At 41.5% G+C, this 24,821-nt stretch overlaps 1 protein-coding gene across 3 annotated transcripts in view; it reads right to left on the bottom strand.

The window, feature by feature from the left end:
* Positions 1–22,295: 22,295 nt before the first annotated feature.
* Positions 22,296–24,821, bottom strand: part of Mreg (melanoregulin) — a 118,334-nt gene continuing 115,808 nt past the window's right edge. For 2 of the 3 annotated variants that reach the window (XM_038340388.1, XM_038340386.1), the window contains exons 4-5: positions 23,602–23,765; positions 22,296–22,778 (exon numbers count right to left, since the gene is read on the bottom strand). In XM_038340388.1, coding sequence (XP_038196316.1) covers positions 22,644–22,778; positions 23,602–23,765 — 299 coding nt within the window. In that variant the 3' untranslated portion in view covers positions 22,296–22,643. Of the gene's footprint in view, positions 22,779–23,304; positions 23,372–23,601; positions 23,766–24,821 lie in introns of all 3 variants that reach the window. The other variant, XM_038340387.1, reaches the window with a different exon arrangement.

Genomic DNA, 24,821 nt, shown 5'->3' with positions numbered 1-24,821 from the left:
AACTCATAGCTCCAGAACTATGAGAAGCAGATATTTGTTCCTTGTTAAGCCATGCAGGCTGTAGCATATTTGTAATGGCAGCCCCACTAGACTAAGATAAACTGAACTATCAGCTGATGGATGGGTAAATTAAAACATATAGCCATGCAATGTAATGGTGTTCTTCAATACAAACAAATGAAATAGCATGTTGCAATGTAGATTAGCTTTGAGTTATGAGTCCATGTATAAAAATGACCAGGAAACACATACCTCTACCAGAGATAGAAACCACACTGGTGTTTGCTTGGGGTTTGGAGGGGTAGGGAAGAGGGCAGATTTGAAGAATGAAGGTGGCGTGCCTGCTGAAGGATTTGGGATTTCTTTTGGGAGAATGAAATAAATTCTTTTAAAGTAATGAATTATAAAATTGGAAGTTGTATACAACCTATAGATGTACTAAAAAGTTGAATTGTATAGTCACTCAGTTATATCAAAATAAAGCCATCATCAAAAACCTTCCTGGTGTTCTGCACATGCCTAGTAACAAAATGAACTGTTAGGGAGGGGCCTCCTGATGTTGCATCAAAATGGATCCAGTTCCAGCGGATATGGCAGTGCAAGCAGGGAGAGGCTGAAGTCAAAGACCTTGTCAAAATAAAAATTAAAAATAAAACCTTAATTCAGTCCTGTGGCCCTGTTACACTTGGCTCTACTAATTCTGATTTTCACTCCCTCCTTCTGACCTAAAGCACCAACCTAACTTGTTTTTATTCTTGACATCTCTCATCTGTAAATGGAAGGTTTTTGCCTTAGCATGAAAACCAGCTCTGGATGCTCCTGGAACCCACCTCATTAAAGGCCCGTTGAAAGAAGGGATAATGCCTCAACCCTTACCATGACCGTGAGGCAGGATGGAAAGAGAGAAAACTTCAAGGAATATGGGATAGGAACGGTGTGCCTCCCTCCAAACTCTGGCTGAAGTCTCTCACCTGAGTAAAGTCAATTCAAGAGTCAGTAATTACAGTAAAATGAACATTTGCTGTGACAACTACCTACATGAAGACAATATTCCTTTTATATAAAGATTTTTTTAATAAGAATATTAAAATGTCAGTGAAGCTTGCTGAGAGCCTAAGCTTCAAATGTGGTCTTGTTCCTTTCCCATTGTAGAACACTCACAAAGCAGATTAACTTTGGGGTACAGCTAAGACGCCCAAGCTTCCCACATCTTTGTGGTTATTAACTATAATCCTGTCTGCACAAATCAGAAACTACCTTTTTATCTCAGTGAAATTTCTTCACCCTTTGAGGAGAGTAACTTTAGAACTCATCAATATCCCTCAAACTATTGGAAAGACAAGACAATGAAATGTCATTCTCCTCTGAGAAACCCATACCCATGTGTATGTAGGTCTGATTCTCTCCCTAGGCACCACTTAAACCCATGATGAAAATCCCTGTTAATAATTCCCAACTTGTGCTGGGCAGTGGTGGCGCACGCCTTTAATCCCAGCACTCAGGAGGCAGAGGCAGGAGGATCTTTGTGAGTTCGAGGCCAGCCTGGTCTATAAGAGCTAGTTCCAGGACAGGCTCCGAAGCTACAGAGAAACCTTGCCTCGAAAAACCAAAATAATAATGATGATATAATAATAATAATAATAATAATAATAATAATAATAATAATAATAATAATAATTCCCAACTCCACTTTTCTCTGGTTCATTCTGAAATTCTTTTAGGCAGCTAGATAAAGGATCCAGTAGACCCAAGTGTATTTACTACACTACCACACTAATAATCGCATAGAAAACAAACATACTATCAATAATGTTATAGCACTTCAATACATATTATAGGATATATTGCAAAAATTTCCCATTAAGTGTCTTTAAAAAACATTTATTTTATTTATTTTTAATTTTGTGTATATGTGTGTGTCTGTGCATGGGTATGTCACATGAGTGGAGGTGCCCATGGAGTCTGACCCCCTGGAACTTAAGCTTCAGGTAGTTGTGAGCTGACAGTTGTGACCTGGGTTCTGGGAACCAAATCCAGGTCATCTGCAGGAGAGGTGTTCACTCTTAGCCACTGACTCTTTTCTCCAGTCTCTTGGCATCTTATTTTGATTTCAACATCTTGGAATGTCCTTTGCACAAAATTCCAAAGAGATGATTGTAAGTTTGTTCGACTTTGTCAGCAAATAATATGCATGAAAGACATTCTTCTGGGTGTGGCTCTCTGTCCAAACGTTGGATGGTTTTCCAAAGTCAAATGACCAAGTCCTTGAGTCACATTTCCCAAGTCAGGATGCAAAGAAGCTGTCAAATATTCTCCAAATAGTTTCACTTTTATAGAAAAAGAACACAGAACATTGAAGAATGAATTGCTTTGGCCCATCCTTGGGAAAGGTTTTACACATGTCCCCTAAGTGAGCATCAGGAAACAGAGTATTAGAGCATGGGGTGGAGGTAGGGTCTTCACAAAGATGTCCTAAGGAGTGAGCATCTACAGCTGTCATCCCTGCATCCCACCAGGTCATGCTGTCTCAAGAGTCTGACTCCAAGGGCCTAGCAGGAGAATACCTGACTCCAAAGACATTTTGACATGAAGTAGGGATTGAAAAACTCCCTGCAGCTCAGCATAATTCCAGGAGGCAGAAGCTGGTTGATCTCTGAGTTCAAGATCAGCCTGGTCTATGGAGTGAGTTCCAGGAAAACCAGGGTTACACAGAGAAACCCTGTCTCAAAAGGGGGAGTAGGGAGAAAGAAAGACAAACTCCACTCGGGTTCGATGAAAACCTCAGAACATGAGGACACAGGGTAACAAGGATTTGAGACTTCCCTCAAGGGGGTGCAATTGCCTTGGGGGATAAAAACAGAGGAATATAACATATTAATGCAATTTGATAAATGTTCTAAGCCACATAGCCAAGATAGACCAGACTTTGAGTCATAGTGGTTCTGGGAGGATCAGGAAATCCTAAGGACTAAAATGTAGCAAAGGATCTAGTCTCTGTTCTATTGGTTGCTGTGAAGAGACACCATGACCAATACAACTCTTATAATAGAAAGCACTTTATTGGGGGCTTGATTAAAGTTTTAGAGGCTTAAGTCATTATTATCATCATGGCAGGCAGCATGGTGACAGGCAGGTGAGGTGCTGGAGAAGTGACTGAGAGCTACATCCTGATTCTCAAGTAGAAAGGGGAGGGAGAGAGGAAGAGATTGGCCTGGCATGGGCTTTTAAAACCTCAAGGTTCACCACCCCCCACTGCCCCCATAACACACTTCCTCCAATAAGGCCATGTGTCATAATCCTTCTCAAATAGTGCCACTCCCTGATGACTATTCAAATACATGAACTTATGGAGGCCATTCTTATTCAAACAAGTGAGGATCTCCAAATTATTTTTGTGATTTCTTTTTGTTTCCAGCAGCCTGTAGCATCTCTGCCACCTATCAATAGATCACTGGGGTTCTGAAACAAGTACATCCCAACTGGCCTGTATCCCTCAGTGCTTGGTTTAAAATAATAACAATAATGAGGGGCTGGAAATATGGCTCACTGGTTAAGAGCACCACCTGCTCTTCCAGAGGACCCAAGTTCAATTTCCAGAACCCTCATGGCAACTCACAACTGTCTGTAACCCCAGTTCCAGAGGACCCAGCACCCTCACATAAACATAGCAAGAATCCACAGAAAATAAAAATAGGTAAGTTTTTTAATTTAAAAATAACTATAATGAAGAGCTAAAGGGACCTGACAAGTTTTCTAAAATGTCATCTCAGACTCCACCCTATGAGGAGGGAGACTGACCTCTGATGGCTTTCCATGGCCACAGCGGTAGGGATGTAAACAACTGTAAATGCAGGAATCTAATGAGCAAGGAGTGGCCATCAGTCTGGAAGACAGACAGCAACAAACAACAGAGGGAAAAGTCAGTGTGGTTTAGAATCAGAAATATCTAGGTTCTGTAAACATAGTAAAATGCTCAGAGAAATTAAGAGCAAGGGCTTCACACATGCCAAGCAAATTCCCTATCACAGTGGTACATTGTCAGCCCTTCTGCAGAAATCCTTACAGGAGGATTACCAGGTCAGAGGCACAAGCTAGACAGTACCTTGTACCACCTCTGTCTTTCTGTCATGTATGACATCTCTTGTGTTACAGCTTCCAGCTTCCAAGTGATCTCACATACATTCTTGTAGTTTTGAACTCTGTAAAATAAAGTGCCTGGAGATACACACACACACACACACACACACACACACACACACAGTGCACACAGAGCTATGATAAACTTAGCTACCACTAAATCTTACAACTTGTTTACTTTCTAGGTGATTCCTGCAGATACTTTTCAAAAGCTCTTGAAATGCAAATATAGGTCCAGGCTTCAAAAAGATATGGTTTTCAGCTATGCACACAGATCCAGCAGAAATCGAGCTGAAGATGAGTCAGGCCATAAAAGCATACTTGGAAAGAAATGTTTAAATCAGACCATGCAACTGGTTGTATGAACCAGCCAGCTGCCTAGTCTCAGACCCTCAAGTTCATTACCTGTGAAACGATGGTAAGCCTTAGGGAAGCAGCAAGTAGGTAATCGTGGGAAAATTGGTACTTTCAAAGTCATGAGTGTAAGTATACGTTGTCTTTAACTTCCGTGTGAAAAGTTTGCAGAGACCAGGTGCAGTGGCACATGTCTTTATTCCCAGTATTCTGGAGGCAGAAGTAAGTAGATATCTGTGAGTTCAAGGCCAGCCTGGTCTGCATAGCAAATTCAAAAACAGCCAGAGAAATCTTGTCTCAAAGAACTAAACACACACATACACACAAAATAATAATAAAAAACTTTAAAATAGAAAGAAAGAAAGAAAGAAAGAGAAAAAGAAAGAAAGGAAGGAAGGAAGGAAGGAAGGAAGGAAGAAAGAAAGGAGGAAAGAAAGAAAGAAAGAAAGAAAGAAAGAAAGAAAGAAAGAAAGAAAGAATACAGAAAGAAAGAGCTAAGTATGGTAACTGATGTACTGGGGAGGCAGAGGCAGGAAGATTAATTGCCGCAAGTGTGAGACCAATTTGGGTTACATAACAAGTTCCAAACCTACAGAGTGTGGTCTTTAAAAAAAAAGTTAAAAATGTAAGATTAAACTGGGTGGTGGTGGAGCACCACCGGGGGGGAAGGGTCTGGAGGACAAGGAGTTGAAGGAGGGAAGTAGGTAGTAGATATTATCATTTTTCATTGTATAAATGTGTGAAATTTTTGAGAATAAGCAAATTATAAAAACAACAATAATGATGTCTGGGAAAAGTCATAAGGAATCATATTAATATCTATTTTAAGTTATATATAATACATGTAAGTCTGTCTATACATATATAGTTTAAATAAAAGTTTTCCATCTGGGCTAGCAATGCTCCCCACAAGAGCTATGGACTACCTACCAAAAACCCCAATACCAGGCAGGAGACTCTCCTTTTAGAGTTGCTGGTCAGGGGCTTCCAAGAGATTCTCAAAACATGGCAGGCTGCTGCTGTTGCTCTTGTTTTCTCCCCAGAGGTAGAAGTCAAGTCACTATTGCTGAAAACAGAACCGCGTACTTCAGACACAGAACTCAGAGGCCTCTGAACCAGAACTGACCTGAATGTCTCCATGCATGCTTCCAAAGGAGGAAAGCAACCAGCCCAGATGCCTGTGACCCACAACAGTGAAGAGCATATAGCAGAACGCTATAACCCTAAGATGCAATGGTACTCAGCACACCTTGGCAGTAAGCAATAGCTCTCTAGTTGGACTTAAGGCCTGGTCAACAAGACTTGGGTCTTGCCTGGTACTGGAAAGCTAGGCAAACTACCCAGATGAGTGAAGTCCTCCATCTTAGAGGGGAACCAGCAATCAGCATTTTAGTAAACTAGCATAATCTCTAACTATATTCTAAATACTTACCTTTATACCCTGTGGTGGTTTGAAAGAATGGGCCCCAAAGGAAGTGGCACTATTAGGAGGTGTGGCCTTGTTGGAGGTAGTGTGTCACTATGGGGGTGGGCTTTGAGGTTTCTTCTCAAGCTTCGCTCAGTGTGACAGTCGGTTGATGTCCTTTGCTTCTGAGTCAGGATACATCACCACATCTGCCGGCACGCCGTCGTGTGATGGACTAAACCTCTGAAACCGTAAGTGAGCCACCCCAATTAGATGTTTTCCTTTATATGCTGTGGTCACGATGTCTCTTCACAGCCATAGAACCCTAACTAAGACACACTGGCAGGTAAGTGGAGACCTCAGCCCTCATCAAAAAAAAAAAAAAAAAAAAAAAAAAAAAAAAAAAAAAAAAAAAACCTTCTCTTTGCAATAATCAGAGACTGTTAGAGAAAAATTCAGAGAACAAGAGATTGTGTGGTATCCAGTCCCAATTCACATCTACAGCACCACAACTCCTGCACCCAAGTATCAGGGGACATCTCAAAAAGCAACAGTCTTCCCCAGGGAAGAGCCTCCAATTGGTTATGTACTGCCAAGTGGTCAGCCTTCAGGTTTTATATGATATATATAATACATATATAATATATATGCTATACATATAATGTGTTATATAATACACATATAATATATACATATATGTATTATACATAATATTATATATACTAGTAACATTATACAGACTTAGCTGTTTGTATTTACATATTTAGAAATAAATGCATATGCTTACAGATATATGCATATACATAACAATAATTTTAAAAAATAAGTCATAACTTTGAGAGAAAACTAAAGGAGTTCATGGGGGCAGTATTGTGGGAAGGAAAAGGAATGGGGAAAAGATGTAATTATAATTTCAAAAATAAAAATTATATACTAAAAATAAATTTAAAAGAAAATTATAGTAGAAAGAAATAAAAAAATAAAGAGAATGAAGTGGGAAAGGAAGGGAAAGAAAAAGAAGGAAAAGAAAGAAAGGAAGGGGGGAAAGCATTATGTACTAAATTTAACGAAGGTTGGCCTTGATAGATACCAGAATTAGTCAACAGCGACATCTAGTGCTCAATCAGAATTCTGCATTGCTCTTCCGTGTGCAAGGAGGATCTATTATTTGTTGCAAAAATGCAAAGCAGTTTCATTTGTCAACTGCCTGAGATCCCTATGAGTTGGACACTTCAGCCCTTGTATTGCTGCTTCTACAGATGTTTTCAGATAAAGACACAGATTGCTCGTAGAGACGGAGCACCTTGCAGCCTTGGTGCATGCACACCAAGCCTCGCCTTAAGATGGTGCCTGTGCTAAGCATCCCTGGAGGCTCTCTGTGGGTTTGGTTGCCTTTTTGTTTGTGACGGGGTTTCTCTGTGTAACATTGGCTGTCTGGAACTCACTCTGTAGAACGGGCTGGCCTCGAACTTACAGAGTACAGCCTGACTCTGCCTCCTGAGTGCTGGGATTAAAGGCGTGCGCCACCACTGCCAGGCACCTGCAAAGGTGCCGCACTCACCTGCTTGCCTCCTTGCTGAGAGAACCATAGCTCAGTGAGTATTCTGTCAGATCCTTTAAGAAATGCCCTTTGGGCTGAGAAAGAAATCAGTGAAACATCACCCTCTACAATAGCCACAAATAAAATAAACTATCTTAAGGTAATTCTAATTAAACAAGTGAAAGACTTGTATGACAAGAACTTTAAGTCTTTGAACAAAGAAATTTAAGAAGACATCAGAAAATTGTAAAACCTTCCATGCTCTTGGATAGGTTGGATTAACATAGTAAAAATAGCAATCTTACCAAAAGCAATCTACAGATTCAATGCAATATCCATCAAAATCCCAGCAAAATTCTTCACAGACCTCAAAAGGACAATACTCAACTTCATATAGAAAAACAAAAAACCCAGGATAGCCAAAAAAAAATCCTGTACAATAAAGGAACTTCTGGAGTCATCACAATCCCTGACTTCAAACTCTACTGCAGAGCTACAGTACTGAAAACAGTCTGGTACTGGCATAAGAACAGACAGGAGGTCGTTTCCTAATGTTCTGAGAAATTGCCACACTGACATCCAAAGCGGTTGTACCAGCTTGCATTCCCACCAGCAATTCAGGAGTGTTTCTTTTAGCCCACAACCTCTCCAGCATAAGTTGTCATCAGTGCTTTTGATCTTGGCCATTCTTACAGGTGTAATATGAAATCTCAGAGTTATTTTGATTTGCATTTCTTTGATGACTAAGGATGTTGGGCATTTCCTTAAGTGTCCTTCAGCCATTTTAGATTCCTCTGTTGAGAGTTCTCTGTTTAGATCTGTACTCCATTTTTTACTGGATTATTTGTTCCTTTGATGAACAATTTTTTGAGTTATTTGTGTAAGACCTTCCTCAAGAGCCAGCAATACTACTTTTGGGTATATATTCAAAGGATATTCAATCATACCACAAGGACATGTAATCAACTATGTTCATAGCAGCATTTTTCATCATAGCCGGAACCTGGAAACAACCTAAATGCCCCTCGAACAAAGAATGGATAAAGAAAATGTGGTAATTTACACACTGGAATACTATACAGCAAAATAAAATAAAAATCTTGAAATTTGCACACAAATAGATGGAGCTAGAAAACATCATATTGAGTGAGGTAATCCAGACTCAGAAAGACAGTTATCACATGAACTCACTCATAAGTGATTTTCCAACATAAAGCAAAGGAAACCAGCCTAAAATCACAATCCCAGAGAACCTATACAATAAGGACCCTAAGAGAGACATACATGGATCTACTGTACATGGGAAGTAGAAAAGACAAGATTTCCTGAGTAAATTGGGAGCATGGGGACCTTGGGGAAGGTTGAAGGGAGGGGAGAGGTAGGGAGAGGAGCAGAGAAAAATGTAGAGCTCAATATAAATCAATAAAAAAAGATAGGAGGACCAATGGAATCAAATCAAAGACCCTAATATCAATCCACACACCTATGAACACCTTATTTTTGACAAAGAAGCTAAAATTATAAAATGGAAAAAAAAAGCATCTTCAAAAATGGTGTTGGCATAACTAGGTTCAATTCCCTGCACCCACATGGCAGCTCACTGTCTGTAACTCCAGTTCCAGAGGATCCACCACACTCACACAGACATACACACACAGGCAAAAACCGCAATGCATGTAAAATAAATCTTTAAAACAAAGGAACTTCCCTGGATTATGAAAGTAGTCTTCTAAATCAAAACTAAAAAAACCAGAAGCTATCCTTCATAGTTGAAATTTTATGGTTTATCAGAGAACATAAAAATGAATAAGAATCCTCCCAACTCTTCCACTTGGCAAATTGATGTTATCATTCTTAATCTAGTACTACTCCAGGCAGCCTTCTCACATGTGTGTGTATGCATGTGCACATGAGTGTGCATGTATATGTATACACACACTATATATATACATACACACATGTATATGTACACAAATATATGTATATGCACATGAGGCAGCGATTGTCAACAGTATATATATATATAATATACATATATATGCATATACACACATATATGTAAACACACACACACACATATATATAGAAGAAATATCTGTGGGCATGCCTCCAGGGATTTAACTGAAAAAGGAAGATCTACTCAGAGTGTGGGTTGCAGGGTCTCTTGGGCTTATATCTCAGGGTGAATAAAAAGAAAAAAATCAGAACATGAACTGATCACCAACATTCATCCCTTTCTGCTTTCTGCTGCAGATGTGACATGACCAGCCAGCTCACACTCCTGCTACCACGCTTCCCACCAGCTACCAGCCAGCTCACACTCCTACCTCCATGCTCCCCACCAGCTACCAGCCAGCTCACACTCCTGCCGCCATGCTCCCACCCAGGATGGACGAAAGTCTCAGCTCCTAACAAAGACGCCCTTCTTAAATTGCTTTTTGCCAGGTATTTGTCCCAGCAATGAGAGACATAACTTAGGGCTTGTAACATCCATCTGGGCTCTGGTATCCCCTGACTGTGGAATCGCAAAAGGCACATCATTAAGATACAGGTTTTTAAAATGAAAGTAATTGATAACTAAAAATTCAGTAACTAATCATAAAATGTAAATGTAAAACTCGAACAGTCTAACGTAACTGTCACGGCAGGAGAGACACTTGCAACTCCATTCAGCCATCAAACTACTGAAACAATGCTTTAGCCCAATGGTTCTCAAACCATGGGTTATTACCACTTTGGGGTTAAACAACCTGTTCATGCGGGTCACCATCAGAAAACACAGATATTTACACTAGGATTCATAACAGTAGCAAAATGGCAATTATGAAGTAGCAACAAAATAATCTTATGACTGGAGTCTCCACAACATGAGAAACTGTATTAAAGGGTCGCAGCATTAGAAAGACCCAAACAGAAAAATAAAACCATTCTCCCTTACCTCGTCTCTTCTAAGGCACAGGAAAACTGTGAGCTGGGTTTATTATTCTGTGGACTCTGCTAACATTTGTCCTTTGGAATTCTGTCACAGCATGAGTTAGAGAGCCTCGGCCAACATCACACGCTATTGAAAGCTGTCTCCGGGTTCATTTTGCCTCTGTTATGAATGCTTGTGTGAGACGTGGGCAAAAAGCTGACAACCAAAAGCCAAAACAAAGGTCCCATAAAGCAGATGATGTAAACAGGGAGCAGGTGTTGATGTTTATTTACACCTGGTTGCTGGATAGATTGGCAATGTTGGAATCTCAAACTAAGGGCTTACCCCATGGACAAGAGATAAAAGAAACAAAGACAAATGACGTAAATGAGCATATGGAGTAATGTTCAACCCAACTGATGAACAGAAATGCAAATTAAGTCAACAAGAAACTATCTTTTTTTTTTTTTTTTACTGTTTTATATTTCCTACAACTAAATCCTCAGACATTACTGCTTGGTGATAGCATAAATAAGTCTTTGTGAAAGTAATTATCATCTATCTCAAGAATGATTTAAATATTTGTGCCCTCTGATTCTATATCTCTATTAAAAACACTGGTCAAAGCAATATGTGTGAAAAAGTTCACTACAGAGAAAATTAGGAACCCTCTAAATGTCCAGAAATAGATGAAAGATGATCAAATTTTCTGTGCCTACCCAATTAAATATACCACTTTGTAAAAATGATGTTCTCGGATTCCACTCAGGAAGAAAATCTTTGGGGCCTGTGAAATTGCACTAATCTTTTGCTTTAAATATAAATCTTTGATTTATATAATGTTTTTATTTTTAATTTTTAGTTTTATTGGTCAACACTTTTAATTTTTTTCTTTTTTTGCTTTTAATGATGCACATATCTGTAGGGGAGCAGGTGGTGGTGGTGGTCATTATGGCAAGAAGAGAATGTTGGATCTCCTTGAGCAGGGGTCATACAGGGTCGTGAACTACCTGACATGAAAGCAAAGACCGAGACTCCAATCCTTTGCAAAGTTAATAGGTGCTTTTAAGGGCTGAGCCATCTCTTCAGCCCCAGTAGTTAACATTCCAAAACTGAGAAAAACTGACACAGATGTGACATTGGACTCTACTTCTCAAGGGAAAAAATAGAAGAGCTGACAAAATAAAATGTTTTTACATGACAAAACTGCTCCCATTAGGACAAGGAAAAGAAACCTCTTTTGCATCAACTGTCCCTATTCATAGGCTCATAAGGGCATTTTGAGTCCAGTAGCCCTCAGCCAATTTTGCAGTCAGGACATAAAATAATATATATGAACGTCAAACCTGGCCACAAAGAAAGAACAAAACCTCCCAAATTGGTATAGATGCTTGCAATGCAATTTCTACTGTTAAAGAGTTGCTGGTTTTGTATTGTTGTTTAATATTTTTTGAACCAGGCATGATAGCGTGCACCCAGCATTCAGAAGACTGGGGCAGTAGAAGGAAGAATGTAAAGACATTTTGAGGCACATGGCAAGTTTAAAGTGAGCCAGAGCTACATAGTGAGAACCTGCCTCAAATCCTAAGGGACTGGAGAGAGGGTCTATTTGATAAAATGCTTGTGGCACCAACATGACAAAGTAGTTTGGCTCCCCAGTGCCCACACGAAACCCAGGTGCAGCAGTAACCAGGTAAGCCTAGTACTGGGGAGGAGACACAGGGAGATTTTTAAAATTTTTTATTTTTATTTAATCTGTGTTTTGCCTCTATGTATGTCCATGTGAGGGTGTTGGATCCTGGAGTTACAGACAGTTGTGAGCTGCCATGTGGGTCCCAGGAACTGAACCCAGGTCCTCTAGAAGAGCAGTCAGTGTTCTTAAGGGCTGAGACTGACTTGATGGTCAGTTTGTCTAGCTAAATCCACAAGCACCAGGTTCTGGAAAGATTATGTCAAAAAAAAATAAGGTGGAGATGAATTGAAGACGACACCCAACAACCTCCTCTGGCATTCACACACACAAGTACATGATATCTGTGTGCAGGCATGCATGCACAACCAGATAAAAACTGAATTTTGCATAATTTTTAATTGGGATAAAAATTGGTCTATGTCATTGTGACCTTCCAGCAACACTTAGGGCTTTAATAAACACCAATGTATCTCCAGCAACTAGTGAGGATATCAGGGCTGCCTATTTTCTCTATGTTCTTAAAACCAGATGGTACGTTGACATGAAGAAAATCTCAACCCAAATTCTTCTACACATAAAGCACTTATTAGTTAGACATGATACATTTGCTGCCTACAATCCTAGGGAAGCTTCCCATTCTGCTCTTGGGCCTACAATATTACAAATTAAAACTTGAAATTTTCATTCCTAGGCAGACAATATTCTGATAACAAGATCCTAGGGCATAGCAACAAGTCTGTAATGTTGACAGGTGGAACCAATGGGGCCTTGAGGTTGGGCACTGAGGGGTCTCAAACATTCTTAACAGCTTCTTCCAGGAAAGATGACGGAGACTAGTCTTGTTAGCTAGTCACTATACTAACTAGTATTTGTGCTAAAATTTGAAAAAAAAACCCTAATAAACTCAATAGAACTAATGAATTTGGAGGTATAAATAGTTTTGCTGTGTTAAGAATTTTATACCCAGGCATGGTGGCATGAGCCTTTAATCCCACCACTGGAAAGCAAAGGCAGGAAGATCGGAGTTCAGGAGCCACCTGATCTACACAGCAAGTTCCAGGAAAGCCAGGACTACGTAGACTTTACCTCTGCCAAAATAATTTATACATGTATACAATGAAATATGGTTATATCTACTTCTCATGTCTCCCCTTCAGCTTCTCTGTATCCTTCCCATCCATCTTAGTTAGAGTTTCTATTGCTGTAACAAAACACCATGACCAAAAGTGATGTGGGATTTATTTTATCTGACAGCTTGTAATCCATCATCCAGGGAAGTCAGGGCAGGAACTCAAGACAGGAACCGGAGGCAGGAACTGATTGATTCAGGGACCATAGTGGAATGCTGCTTGCTGTCTTCTTCTGCTTGCCAGGACCACCAGCCCAGGAGTGGTACCACCCACAGCACACTGGTCCCTCCCATGTCAATCATCAATCAGGAAAATATCCCACAGGTTAACCTGGTGGTGGGAGCATTTTCTGAATTGAGTTTGTCTCTTCTCAAATGACTCTAGCTTGTGACAGATTACACAAAACCAGCCAGCATACCCAACATGATCCTCTCCCAATTCCATAATTGTTCTTTTTATAATCCATTATGTTCAATTAGTGCTGCCCCATAAGAGCAGGGTATGAGGTCCCTGCCTGGAGCATGGGGAACCTACCAGCAAACACATTCTCATAAAAGATTGATTCTTCCTCCTGCAGCATGTCAAAAGCTCCTCAGTAAGGGGTGGTACCTGGAGAGTACCTCCCCGACCTGCGCCAGAGTTTTGGCTGGTGTGATCTCATGCAAATAAGATAGATAGCAAAAGCATAGCAATAGCCATGTCAAGTCCAGAAGACAGAACTCCACAGCAGTCCTCTCCAGCCTTCAGCTCTCAAGTTCTGCCTGCCTTCTCTATTGCCATGTCCCCCGCACGTGGGGAATTTTGATAAAGATGTCCCACTTAGGACTGAGCATCTTGATAAGGATAAATGAAACGATTCAACAACTATCTTTTGAAAGTAGATTCCTGATTAGATTACTTCAGATGCTAACCACACATCACCAAGTCCAGTTACATATACACACAGTCCTTATAACTAGTTCTGGAGAATTTTTAAAGTAAATTGCTCCCGAAGGACTACAATTGTTTGTTTTTTGTTTTTTAAAGTGCTAAACTGAGCTAGAGAGATGGCTCAGTGGTTAAGAGCACTGACTGCTCTTGCAGAGAACCTAGTTTCCAGCACCCACACGGTGGCTCACAGCCACTCGTAACTCCGGTTCCACATGATCCGTTATCCTCTTCTGTTTCTTGGGCTCATGCATGCACGTTCTGTACATGCATACACTCAGGCATGCACACACACATAAGATAAAAATAATAACTTTGAAAACAAGAAATTATTGAAAAATGATGAACTATACAGATCTGTGTCTTCTTGATCTATCTTAAATGTCATAACTTTATTCTGAATTTATAATAATGTTCCCTCTAAAGTCAGTCTTAACAAATACTTAGAATACAAAATAGAAACGATAGCAAATAAACCCCACTTAACTGCAAAACAATCAAAGAATGAGACCCAAGCCATGATTCAGGTCTCCATAAGCCAGCCGGTGTTCCAAAAGCATACATTAAGTAATCTGAAAACTGGGAATCCAAGTGTCCATTTGTAGCGTGTCAAGCTGAAGATAGAGGGGGACCCTGAAAGTTAATAACTTTTGTTGAGACATTATACACAGGACAGCAGCTCCTGGCCGCTTGGAAGTCATTTGTAAAATACGACATTGTACTTCTTTCCTTGAAGCTTATTCAAATTCTGTCACTTTCTTGTGACATCACTAATGGAAAGCGATCTGAGGAAATGAATGAAGAGACTAATCCAGTGGAAAGGAAGCCAAGTTTGTGTCGTGATCCATTTGTGATCACTAAGCAAATCAATGTTTCTGCTGCTGCTGCCAATGCAAAAATTTCCCAAAGTGCCTTTAAAAAGATAACACCTAGAGAAACTTAGGTTTAATTTCTCAGCTAAAGAAAGGACATTCATTAGGAAGACCACTCACTTCACTATTCTGAAGGAGGAGGAGGAGGTGGAAGATGATGGTGATCTAAAAATTGCTAAGAACACTATTTATCCCCATGAACCTTGGTTATCAACTGGCATAGACCTGGACTACACTAAGAGACAAGTCTCTGGGTGCACCTGGGAAGGATTTTCTGATTAACTGAAGTGGGAAGACCCATGAATGTGGACAGAGCCTTCCAATATCAGCTTAGACATAGCAAGGGAAAGGGGTTTTATTTTTTGCCTGCTGGCTTTCATGTGCTGGCAAGTTTGCCTTCTCTGCTAGCATCTTGCTTCCAGGTTCATTTACTGTGTTGCTGCTCCGCCACTGCCACTCACTCTTCACCGACATCAGAACCACACAGGATGACGTTATCTTGATACAAGATTAAGTCATCTGAAGAAGGGAACCTTAATTAAGAAAATGCAGACAAGCCTGTAGGGCATCTTCTTAATTAACACTGGTAGAAAGGGCTCAGCCCACTGTGGGTGGGCCATCCATGGATGGTGGTCTTGCGCTCTATAAGAAAGCAGGCTGGGCAAGCCAGTAAGCAACACTTTGTGGCATCACCATCAGCTTTTCCTACCCTGTTTGAGTTTCTGTCCTGACCTTCCTCTGACGATAAACAGTGATGTGAAAATGTATGCCATCTAATCTACATGGGAAGTAGAAAAAGACAAAATCTGAGTAAATTGGAAGCATGGGGATCATGGAAGAGAATAGAAGGGGAGGAGGAGGAAGGGAGGAGAGAGGAGAAAAATATATAGCTCAATAAAAACAAGTAAAAAACATTATCTAATCTAAAAACAAAAAAAGAAAAAGAAAATGTAAACCAAATAAACACTTTCCACCTTGAGTTTCTTTTGGTCACCGTGTTTCATCACAGCAGTAGGGACCCTAACTAGGACAAGACCCAGCTCCTTCTGCCTTCTAACGTGGACTGTTGCTCTCCAGAAGTCCATCTGGCCTTCAGTGCCAGACTGGGTCTGCTGAGGTCAAGCCTTGACCAAGCAGCTACCGGATCCTCAGTCTCTCTAATGTAAACATAGCCATTCTTAAATTACTTAGACCCTATCATGTTAAATCAACCTAAGAAGTCTTCTTTAGATAAATAGATTAGATAGATAAATAGATAGATAGATGATAGATAGATAAATAGATGATAGATAGATGATAGATAGATGATAGAGATAGATGATAGATATAGATAGATAGATAGATAGATAGATAGATAGATAGATAGATAGATGGATGGATGGATGGATGGATGGATGGATAGATAGATAGATGATAGATGGATGGATGGATGGACGGACGGACGGACGGACAGGCAGACAGACAGACAGACAGACAGACAGACAGACAGACAGATAGATGATAGATAGATAGATAGATAGATAGATAGATAGATAGATAGATGATAGATAGATGATAGATGGATGGATGGATGGACGGACGGACGGACGGACGGACGGACAGATAGATAGATGATAGACAGACGGATGGACGAACGGACAGACAGACAGACAGACAGACAGACAGACAGACAGACAGACAGATAGATAGATAGATAGATAGATAGATAGATAGATAGATAGATAGATAAAGTTATGGTCCTCTAGGGAGCTCTAATACAGCATCCTAATACAATACATTCAAAAACTGATTCAGTTATGTATTTCAATAGATAAATTATAGTAAAATTGGGATCCGTATGCTAAAACAAATGTAGAGTCACTGTGAATGTGGTATCTGTAAGTGTAGGTATGAGCAGTGGTTTAGTAAGAATGGCCATCTAGTTTATAGATTTGAATTTTTGGTCATTAGGGAGTGGTGATACTTGACAGGGATTAGGAGGTATGGTTTTGTTGGAGGAAGTACGTCACTGGGGTGAGTTTGGGGGTTTGTTCCTACCCCCAGACAGGGTTTCTCTGCAGCTTTGGAGTCTGTCCTGGAACTAGCTCTTATAGACCAAGCTGGCCTCCAACTCACAGAGATCCACCTGCCTCTGCCTCCAGAGTGCAGGGATTAAAGGTGTGTGCCACCACCGCCTGACAAGCCGTGGGATTTCAAATACTCAAGCCAGACCCAGTTTCTCTCTCTTCCTGCTGCCTAATGATACGGATATAGAACTATCAGCTCCTCTCCAACACCATGTCTGCCTACATGCCACCATGCTTCCCACCAATACAATAATGGACTAAACCTTTGAAACTGTAAGGCAACTCCAATTAAATGTTTTTCTTCGTAAGAGTTGCTGTGGTCTTGGTGTCTCTTCACAGCAATGGTGCCATTAGGTCCCAAACACTGGGGACAAATGGCTGAGGTGCCTATTTAACATATCAAAGCAGATCTGGCCGCCAAGTTCTCCCAGCATCCCTCAGTCCCTACCTGTTACAGGGTGTGGCTGGCATACCCTGCCCTGTACCCTGAACTCTCCAGACTAGGGGCTGGACTGCCCTTCCCCCAGAGGCTCTTCCCTATATAACCTTGACATTTTTGTTACCACCCCTTTTTTACCTTTTATCCTCTTGGCTGCTGTCCCAGGTTCCCCTCTTCCCACCCCTACCCATCATATGGCCTCTCCCGGATGTCTTTGCCTCTGGCTATACTTTCCTTTAGACCACAATAAACATTCTCCTCCACCATACCTAAGAGCAGTCATGTCCTTCCTTCTTATTTATGTTTTCATTCAACCATGTTGGTAATACTGTCATAACTGGATTCCCGCGAGAAGACATTCTGAAATGGAGATTTGACGTGCAAGATGTTTATTAGCTGATAGATGTAGGATGCCCCCTGGGAGGCAAAATATATATCTTAGGGTTTCTATTGCTGTGATGAAACACCATGGCCATAAAGCAAGTTGGGGAAGCAAGGGTTTATACAGCTTACACTTCCACAGTACTGTTCACCGTCAAAGGAAGCCAGGACAGGAGCTCAAATAGGGAAGGAACCTGGAGGCAGGAGCTGATGCAGAGGTCATGGGGGAGTTCTGATTACTGGTTGTTCATCATGACTTGCTTAACCTGCTTTATTATAGAACTAGGGCATCAGCCCAGAGATGACACCACCCAGAACAGGCTGGGCCCTTCCCCATCAATCAGCTAATTAAGAAAATACCCTACAGTCAGATCTTATGGAGGCATTTTCTCAGTTGAGATTCCCTCCTTTTAGATAACTCTAACTTGTTCCAGTTGACATAAAACTATCCAATACGATAAGTATGGGCAAGGCAGCTACCATCAGCTAAGTGTAATCTTAGCTGAGGGGTCAAACAGCAGTACTGCTAGTAGCTAAAGGACTAAGAATGTCCATTACGAAGACCCAGAGCTGGGCAGTAGTGCACAGTCTTTGCTACAGCCCTGTATGCTCCACAGATCCCCTTGCTTTTGATGGCCAAATCTACGAGTATGTCCTCCAGGAGTCTGGTGCCTATATTTTCTCAAGAAAAATGGCAAGGAGAATGAATAGGACATTATACAGCCCCACTGTTACAGATGATCTCCAGATCTTGCCTCTGGATTTTTTTTTCTAAAAAACTTTTAATTGTTCATGTGTAGGCATGTGCATGTGTGAGCAGAGATAACAACAGAATCAAGGAAAGAAAAAAACATTTTTTTTGTAGCTGGACTTACAGCTGTTTGTGAACCATCCAACATAGGCAGTAAGAACCAAACTCAGGTCCTCTGCACTAGCAGCCAGCATTTTTGACCTCTGAGCCAGCTCTCCAGTCTCTCCTCTAGATTCTTAATCAGTACTTTACAAAACTATCAAGGACTCTGAGAACAAGGAAAGTCTAAGCAACTGTCATGACCAAGGGGGAGTCTACTGATTCATGACATCCAAACTAAATGCAATATGGTGGCCTAGATGGAGTCCTGGAACAAATATAAGTTAGGTAAGAACTAAAGAAATCTGAATAAGCTATGGACTACAGTAAGGACTTTCATTAGGGAAGATGGCTCAGTGGTTAAGATCACTGACTCTTTTGCAGAGAACCAGGTTCAGTTCCCAGCACCCACACAGCAGCTCACAACTATAGCTCCGATTTCCGAGGATCTGATGTCGTCTTCAGGCTCTCGGGAAAGAGGCATGCATAAAATGCACCTACATACATGCAGGCAAAACACCTACACACATTCTTCACATGAAAATAAATTTAAAAAGTAATGTCTGCCATCTCACTAGGGTAGAATAGTAATTTTAGTTTACCATCTTAGCCAGGGGATGGAGAATTTTCAGGATCTTCTGTTGTTTTAAGATAATTCTTTACCTACCAGCCAAGATACAAGTATGTTCAGCCCAATTAATTATCCTGGAAGTGCAGCAATGTCAATGAGTCAATGAGGGAGATTATGAACTCAGTGTTAGTGAGTCCCAGGGGAGAATCCATGTACCACCTCTCAGATGTCCCCATCTGAAAAAGGAGGTGACAATTCCTCACTAATCCCTGAGATCCAGGGGCCCCTGACCTTATAGCGTATGGTCTTGGAGTGTGTGTATATTCTCCTCCCTCCATATAATCAACCATCACAGGGAATTATTGTCAGAATGAGTAGCAATAGCATCATATGTCCTTTTCTTTGTGGGGCTGCCCTATCTTTTGGTCAATAGCTTATGAGCTTGAAAAGTAACCAAATTCAGCCGGTGCATTCACCTGATGGTGGCACACACCTTTAATTCCAGCACTCAGGAGGCAGAGGCAGGCAGGTCTCTGTGAGTTCAAGGCCATCCTGGTCTACATAGGGAGTTCCAGGACAGCCAAGGCTATACATAGAAACCCTGACCTGAAAATCAAAACAAAACAAAATTAAAGAAAACTTAATACTTTACTGTCCTATCCAATACCATCAATGAAATATTAACTTGAGTATTTGACTTGCTAGTTAGAGGGTTTTTCCCTGATTGATGCCCACTAGAATAAATAATTTTAATGTAAAAATGTGTTCCCATCTACCACTTAATGAGGGAGGAGTGTCTATGTGTTACTTTCATTATTAATAAAGAAACTGCCTTGGCCCTTTAAGAGACAGAAAATTAGGTAGGCGGAGTAGACAGAACAGAATTGTGGGAGAAAGGAAGCAGAGTTGGACAGACACTTCAGGTGGTCGCCATAGTGAGTCGCCATGCTTCTCCTCTCCGAGATGGACGCAGGTAAGACCTCTCCTGGTAAGCGATCCACCTCGTGGTGCTACACAGATTACTAAATATGGGTTAAAGCAAGATATGAGAATCAACCAATAAGAAGCTACAGATAACGGGCCAGGCAGTATTTAAATGAATACAGTTTCCGTGTAATTATTTTGGGTAAAGCTAGCCGCGTGGCGGGACACAGCCCCCCCCCAGCTCCTTCTACCACTTAACGCCACCCAGCACACAGAGATGAACCTCTGAGAAGTGCTGAAGTGGTCCAGGAGGGATGATGACTGAGGAGAACAGCCCTGTGGCCTCCTAACATATCTGCAGCCCCTGGGCCCGCGGAGAACCCTGTGGTTTCTGAAGGGCCCACTTCGGTCAATCCGAGCCTCTCGTACACTACAGTGACTACTCATTTTAGCACAAATCCACTCCTTGTCTGGATTGAAGGGGGCAGGAGGTTCTTAAACCAGCCTGCCTCTCAGCTTCTTTGCCCTATAACTGATTGGATCATGGAAGGAACCCTTCTCATTTGTCAGAGATATAACACGCATTCAACTTAAAGCCCATGCGGAAGTCTTTTAATTTCTTGGAGAAGCATTCCTGGGTAATTTCATGTACTTTAATTACCACAGAAATAATTTTACCCTTACTTGTGTATTGCCAAAAATAAGAACTATGGCAATGGTTTATAATCCAGAGACACAGACAAGCTCATCTATTTTGACATCAAAAATGATAAAATTTGAGTACAGATAATAAAACAACACAACGTTCTAAAATTTCTTTTGTTTATTTTATTGCTTATTTTTTAAAGGCCCACAGAAGTGAGTGAAAATATCCAAGGGGCTAATTTCAAACAACATGAGACAGAGATTAAGCAGTAAATATTAAAAAAATAAACTTTAGCTTACTTACTAAACTAGGGCAAATTCTCTGGAAACAAATCTGTTAAGTTGGTCTACAATGCATTACTGAACGGAGGACATGTATTTCCTAGTAAATTTTAAACATGGAGTGCATAAGCAAAAACACCTTCTCAGCATATGAAATTATTCAGGTCACAGCCCCCTAAACAGACTATACAAATTTGTTTTCAACCTGAAGTTAGAAGTGCAAAATCGTTAAAAAATAAAAATATTTCTACTGTTGTCAGTAGTCGATTGATAGATCCTACAAGTCTTTAAAGGCTTTTCAACGAGATAAACCATGAACGCTTGGCAAGCTCCTTGCTTATGCTCTCAGGAAACTGGGCTTCTCTTCCTGTGGGCAAGCTGCACTGTTAGCATGGCTCCATTTTGAAAAATCATGTTCAGACTGATGGAAGACCCAGCGGTGACCTATGTCAATATGTCACTACCTGCATAGTTACAGTCTGCACCACAAGGCCCCTGGGCAGGTACCACCCTCAGCTGATGAGTAGGAAACAAGTTCGAGACAGGAAGCAGAGGTCAGACATTCCAGTTTACAGAAGCTAGTCTCCACAAAACGCCAAGGGCTTTGAGACTACAAACGGGCAACATATAAAAACTGAGGCCCACTGGGTAACTTTCATGCTAGGGATTGATGTTGAGGGTTTAGGCTGCTTGCGTCACAAAGGAAGATACTTAGCTGCAGGAAGTTCTGCTATCTGGGCTGCGTGGCTACACATTTCTATCGCCTGGCTCACCTATGCTCCTAAATAACCACTCCTGATGCTCAAATTGTTGCCCCAAACAGCATCTGAGCTGCTGCAGGTGTTTCCAAATCACATGAGGTCACATGAGGCCTAGAATTTTATGAAATTTGGGGCATTTTGTCTAGCATTACATTTAATAACGATTACTTCAAAGTTGATGCAGGAATAAAGGGCTCAGTTACACCTTTCTCTATTCTTCATGCTATTTTGTTGATTAGAAAACACTAGTTGAGCCGGGCGGTGGTGGCGCATGCCTTTAATCCCAGCACTCGGGAGGCAGAGGCAGCTGGATCTCTGTGATTTCAAAGCCAGCCTGGTCTACAAGAGCTAGTTCCAGGACAGGCTCCAAATCTACAGAGAAACCCTGTCAAAAAAACAAACAAACAAACAAACAAACAAACAAACAAACACCAGTCCTCCACAGATGGATGAGGGTAGCTTATACAGCCAATGAGGCAATGAGTTCTTGGAATCTGACCAGCCAGGAAAAACTATGCATCAGCCAACTCTTTAACTTCCTTTCTCGATGAACAGTTGCCAGGTGTTTTAATGTAACCAGAGCATTCTCAAGCTGAGGCCCTGAGGAAGACCATGTATTTTGTAGGATTCAGAATTGTGTCTGAGTGTAGAAAGCCGTCTCCTGGCTCACTTGCAACCACAGGCAGTGGGTCCAGCTTTGGTAAATTGCGGTGTCATGGTGAAAGAACTCTGATCTTCTTCCGGGCCATCCTTTAGGGACTTGGAAATGGAAGGTAGTGCAGTTTTTTCTGGCCATCTGCCAGGCATGGGATCCCTGACTTCTTGGGGTAAGTTCGGCTAGCAATCTTAAAGAACTCCTCGGCAGCATCAAGAGCAATGAGACGGTCCTGCAGTTAGAGAAAAGACGAAAGAAGAAGCTCACCAAGCTGGAAACCGAGCTACATGGATGAGAAATTTTAATAAAAATATAGCCTGCCCTAGAAATAGTACCAAGCAAGTAAAACAGTCATTAAAAATTTCAAGACTCAGAGGCTTACCTCACCCTTTTACTTACCCAACAGATGTTTCCACCAAAAATTTGTGAGTGTGAGTATATGTATGTGCAGGTGTGTGTGGGCATGTATGTGTTCAGGTGGGCCAAAATACACACCGCGTGCAAAGGTCAGAGTTTAACCTTCTGCGTTGTTCCTCAAGAACCACCCCTCCTTTGTTGTGCTATCTCTCACTGGGAGCCGTGCACACCTGACTCTGCTAGGCTGGCCGGTCAGCAAGCCTTGTGTCCCAGACCTGGAATCACAAGCAGTGCCACCATGTCAGGCTTCCAAAGTGGGTGCTGGAGAAAAAAATCCAGCTCTTCGTGCTTACACAACAAGCATTCACCAACTAAACTATCCACCCAGCCCTTCCACCAACCTTTCCGATCTTAGGCAGGATAGCAACTTTGACTCTGTTGAAACTTTAACCACATAGCAGAAATCATCTGAAAAACAATCGGGCCACAACTTGGGTCTCAACAGCTTTAGGCGGGATCCAGAAATCCTACTCTTCAAAGCTTTCCAGGTGGCTCTGGAGCCATCAGTCACAGGTGCTTACAGTGGCACCACCATTTGCCACTCTGTCCTGGTGGAGCTGCTGGGGTTGTGATGTGGGGGTCCCAGAAATAACAGAAAAGGTAAGAAAACGGGGTGATGAGGAAAGGCATCCACTTACCACAACCAAGAGGTATCTCTCAGAAAGCTCCCAGCTGGCTGGGAAGATGGAGGTCTCTTCAGCCAGTTTCAACAGCATCTCTCGGGCTTTTCTTGTGTTTTTAGAATCACTCATGGTGCTGAGTTTGGTCACTGACAGCAAAGAGTCGGCTTCCCTTTGAAAACCTAGGGTAGATACAAAGCCCTTGTTTGAAGTCATCACTAGTGCCATCCCACGATACTATCACTGAGATTATTAAGAAGGAATCCAAGTGTGGATTCTGTACAGTAAAAACTAAAGTCAGAGGCACTACCAAGTGTTGTGGAATATTAGTTTAAGATGTGTAACATTTGTTTATGCTGTGGAACGCTTGTTTAATGATGCAAAGATGTGTTGCTTTGCCTGCCTAAAAAACCTAATTGGCCTAATAAAGAGCTGAATGGCCAATAGATAGGCAGGAGAGGGATAGGCAAGGCTGCCAGACAGAGAGAATAAATAGAAGGAGAAATCTAGGCTTAGAAGAAGAACAAGAAGAGGGGCAATGAGTGAGAAAAGGGAAAGGAGAGGAGGATGCCAGGGGCCAGCCAGCCAGCCAGTCACCCAGCCAGCCAGTTACCCAGCCACCCAGCCAGCCATGAAGTAAGGAAGGAAAGAGAGTTATATAGAATAGAGAAAGGTAAAAGCCCAGAGGAAAAACAAAGTTAAAGAGAACTGGGTAATTTAAGTTGGCAAATCTGGCTAGAAACAAGCCAAGCTAAGCCTGGGCATTTGTAAGTAAAAATAAGTCTCTGAGTATGTATTTGGAAGCTGGGTGGCAGGCCCTCAGAAGAGCAAGCAGTTTTTAAAAAATGCTGCTTCCCAGCTCTGTGTAAGCAGGAGGCTCTTTACTTAAAACTATCTTTGTAGGGCAGTGGTGGTCACGCCTTTAGTCCCAGCACTTGGGAGCAGAGACAGATAGATCTCCGAGTTCAAGGCTAGCCTGATCTACAGAGTGAGTTCCAGGACAGCTAGGGCTGTTTCTGAAAAACAAAACCAACAACAGAAAAACCTCTATTTTCATGTTTGTCCTTGCTGGCTATTCCTTGTTCCCTTCTCCCTCTAGGAGGGAAGTCATCCTGACCCTGACTGCTCACTACACCTGCCACTGTACTGTTCTAGAATCCTGCACCTCTCCCCAGCCTGCACAGTGACGTCACCTCCAGGTTGCTACATCTTAAAGCCCTGATCTCCTTCCTCATGGT

Source organism: Arvicola amphibius, chromosome 8 (genome assembly GCF_903992535.2).
Source record: "Arvicola amphibius chromosome 8, mArvAmp1.2, whole genome shotgun sequence".
Taxonomy (NCBI): domain Eukaryota; kingdom Metazoa; phylum Chordata; class Mammalia; order Rodentia; family Cricetidae; genus Arvicola; species Arvicola amphibius.
The sequence above is the reverse complement of the archived record's forward strand: the minus strand, read 5'-3'. Positions and strand labels throughout refer to the sequence as shown.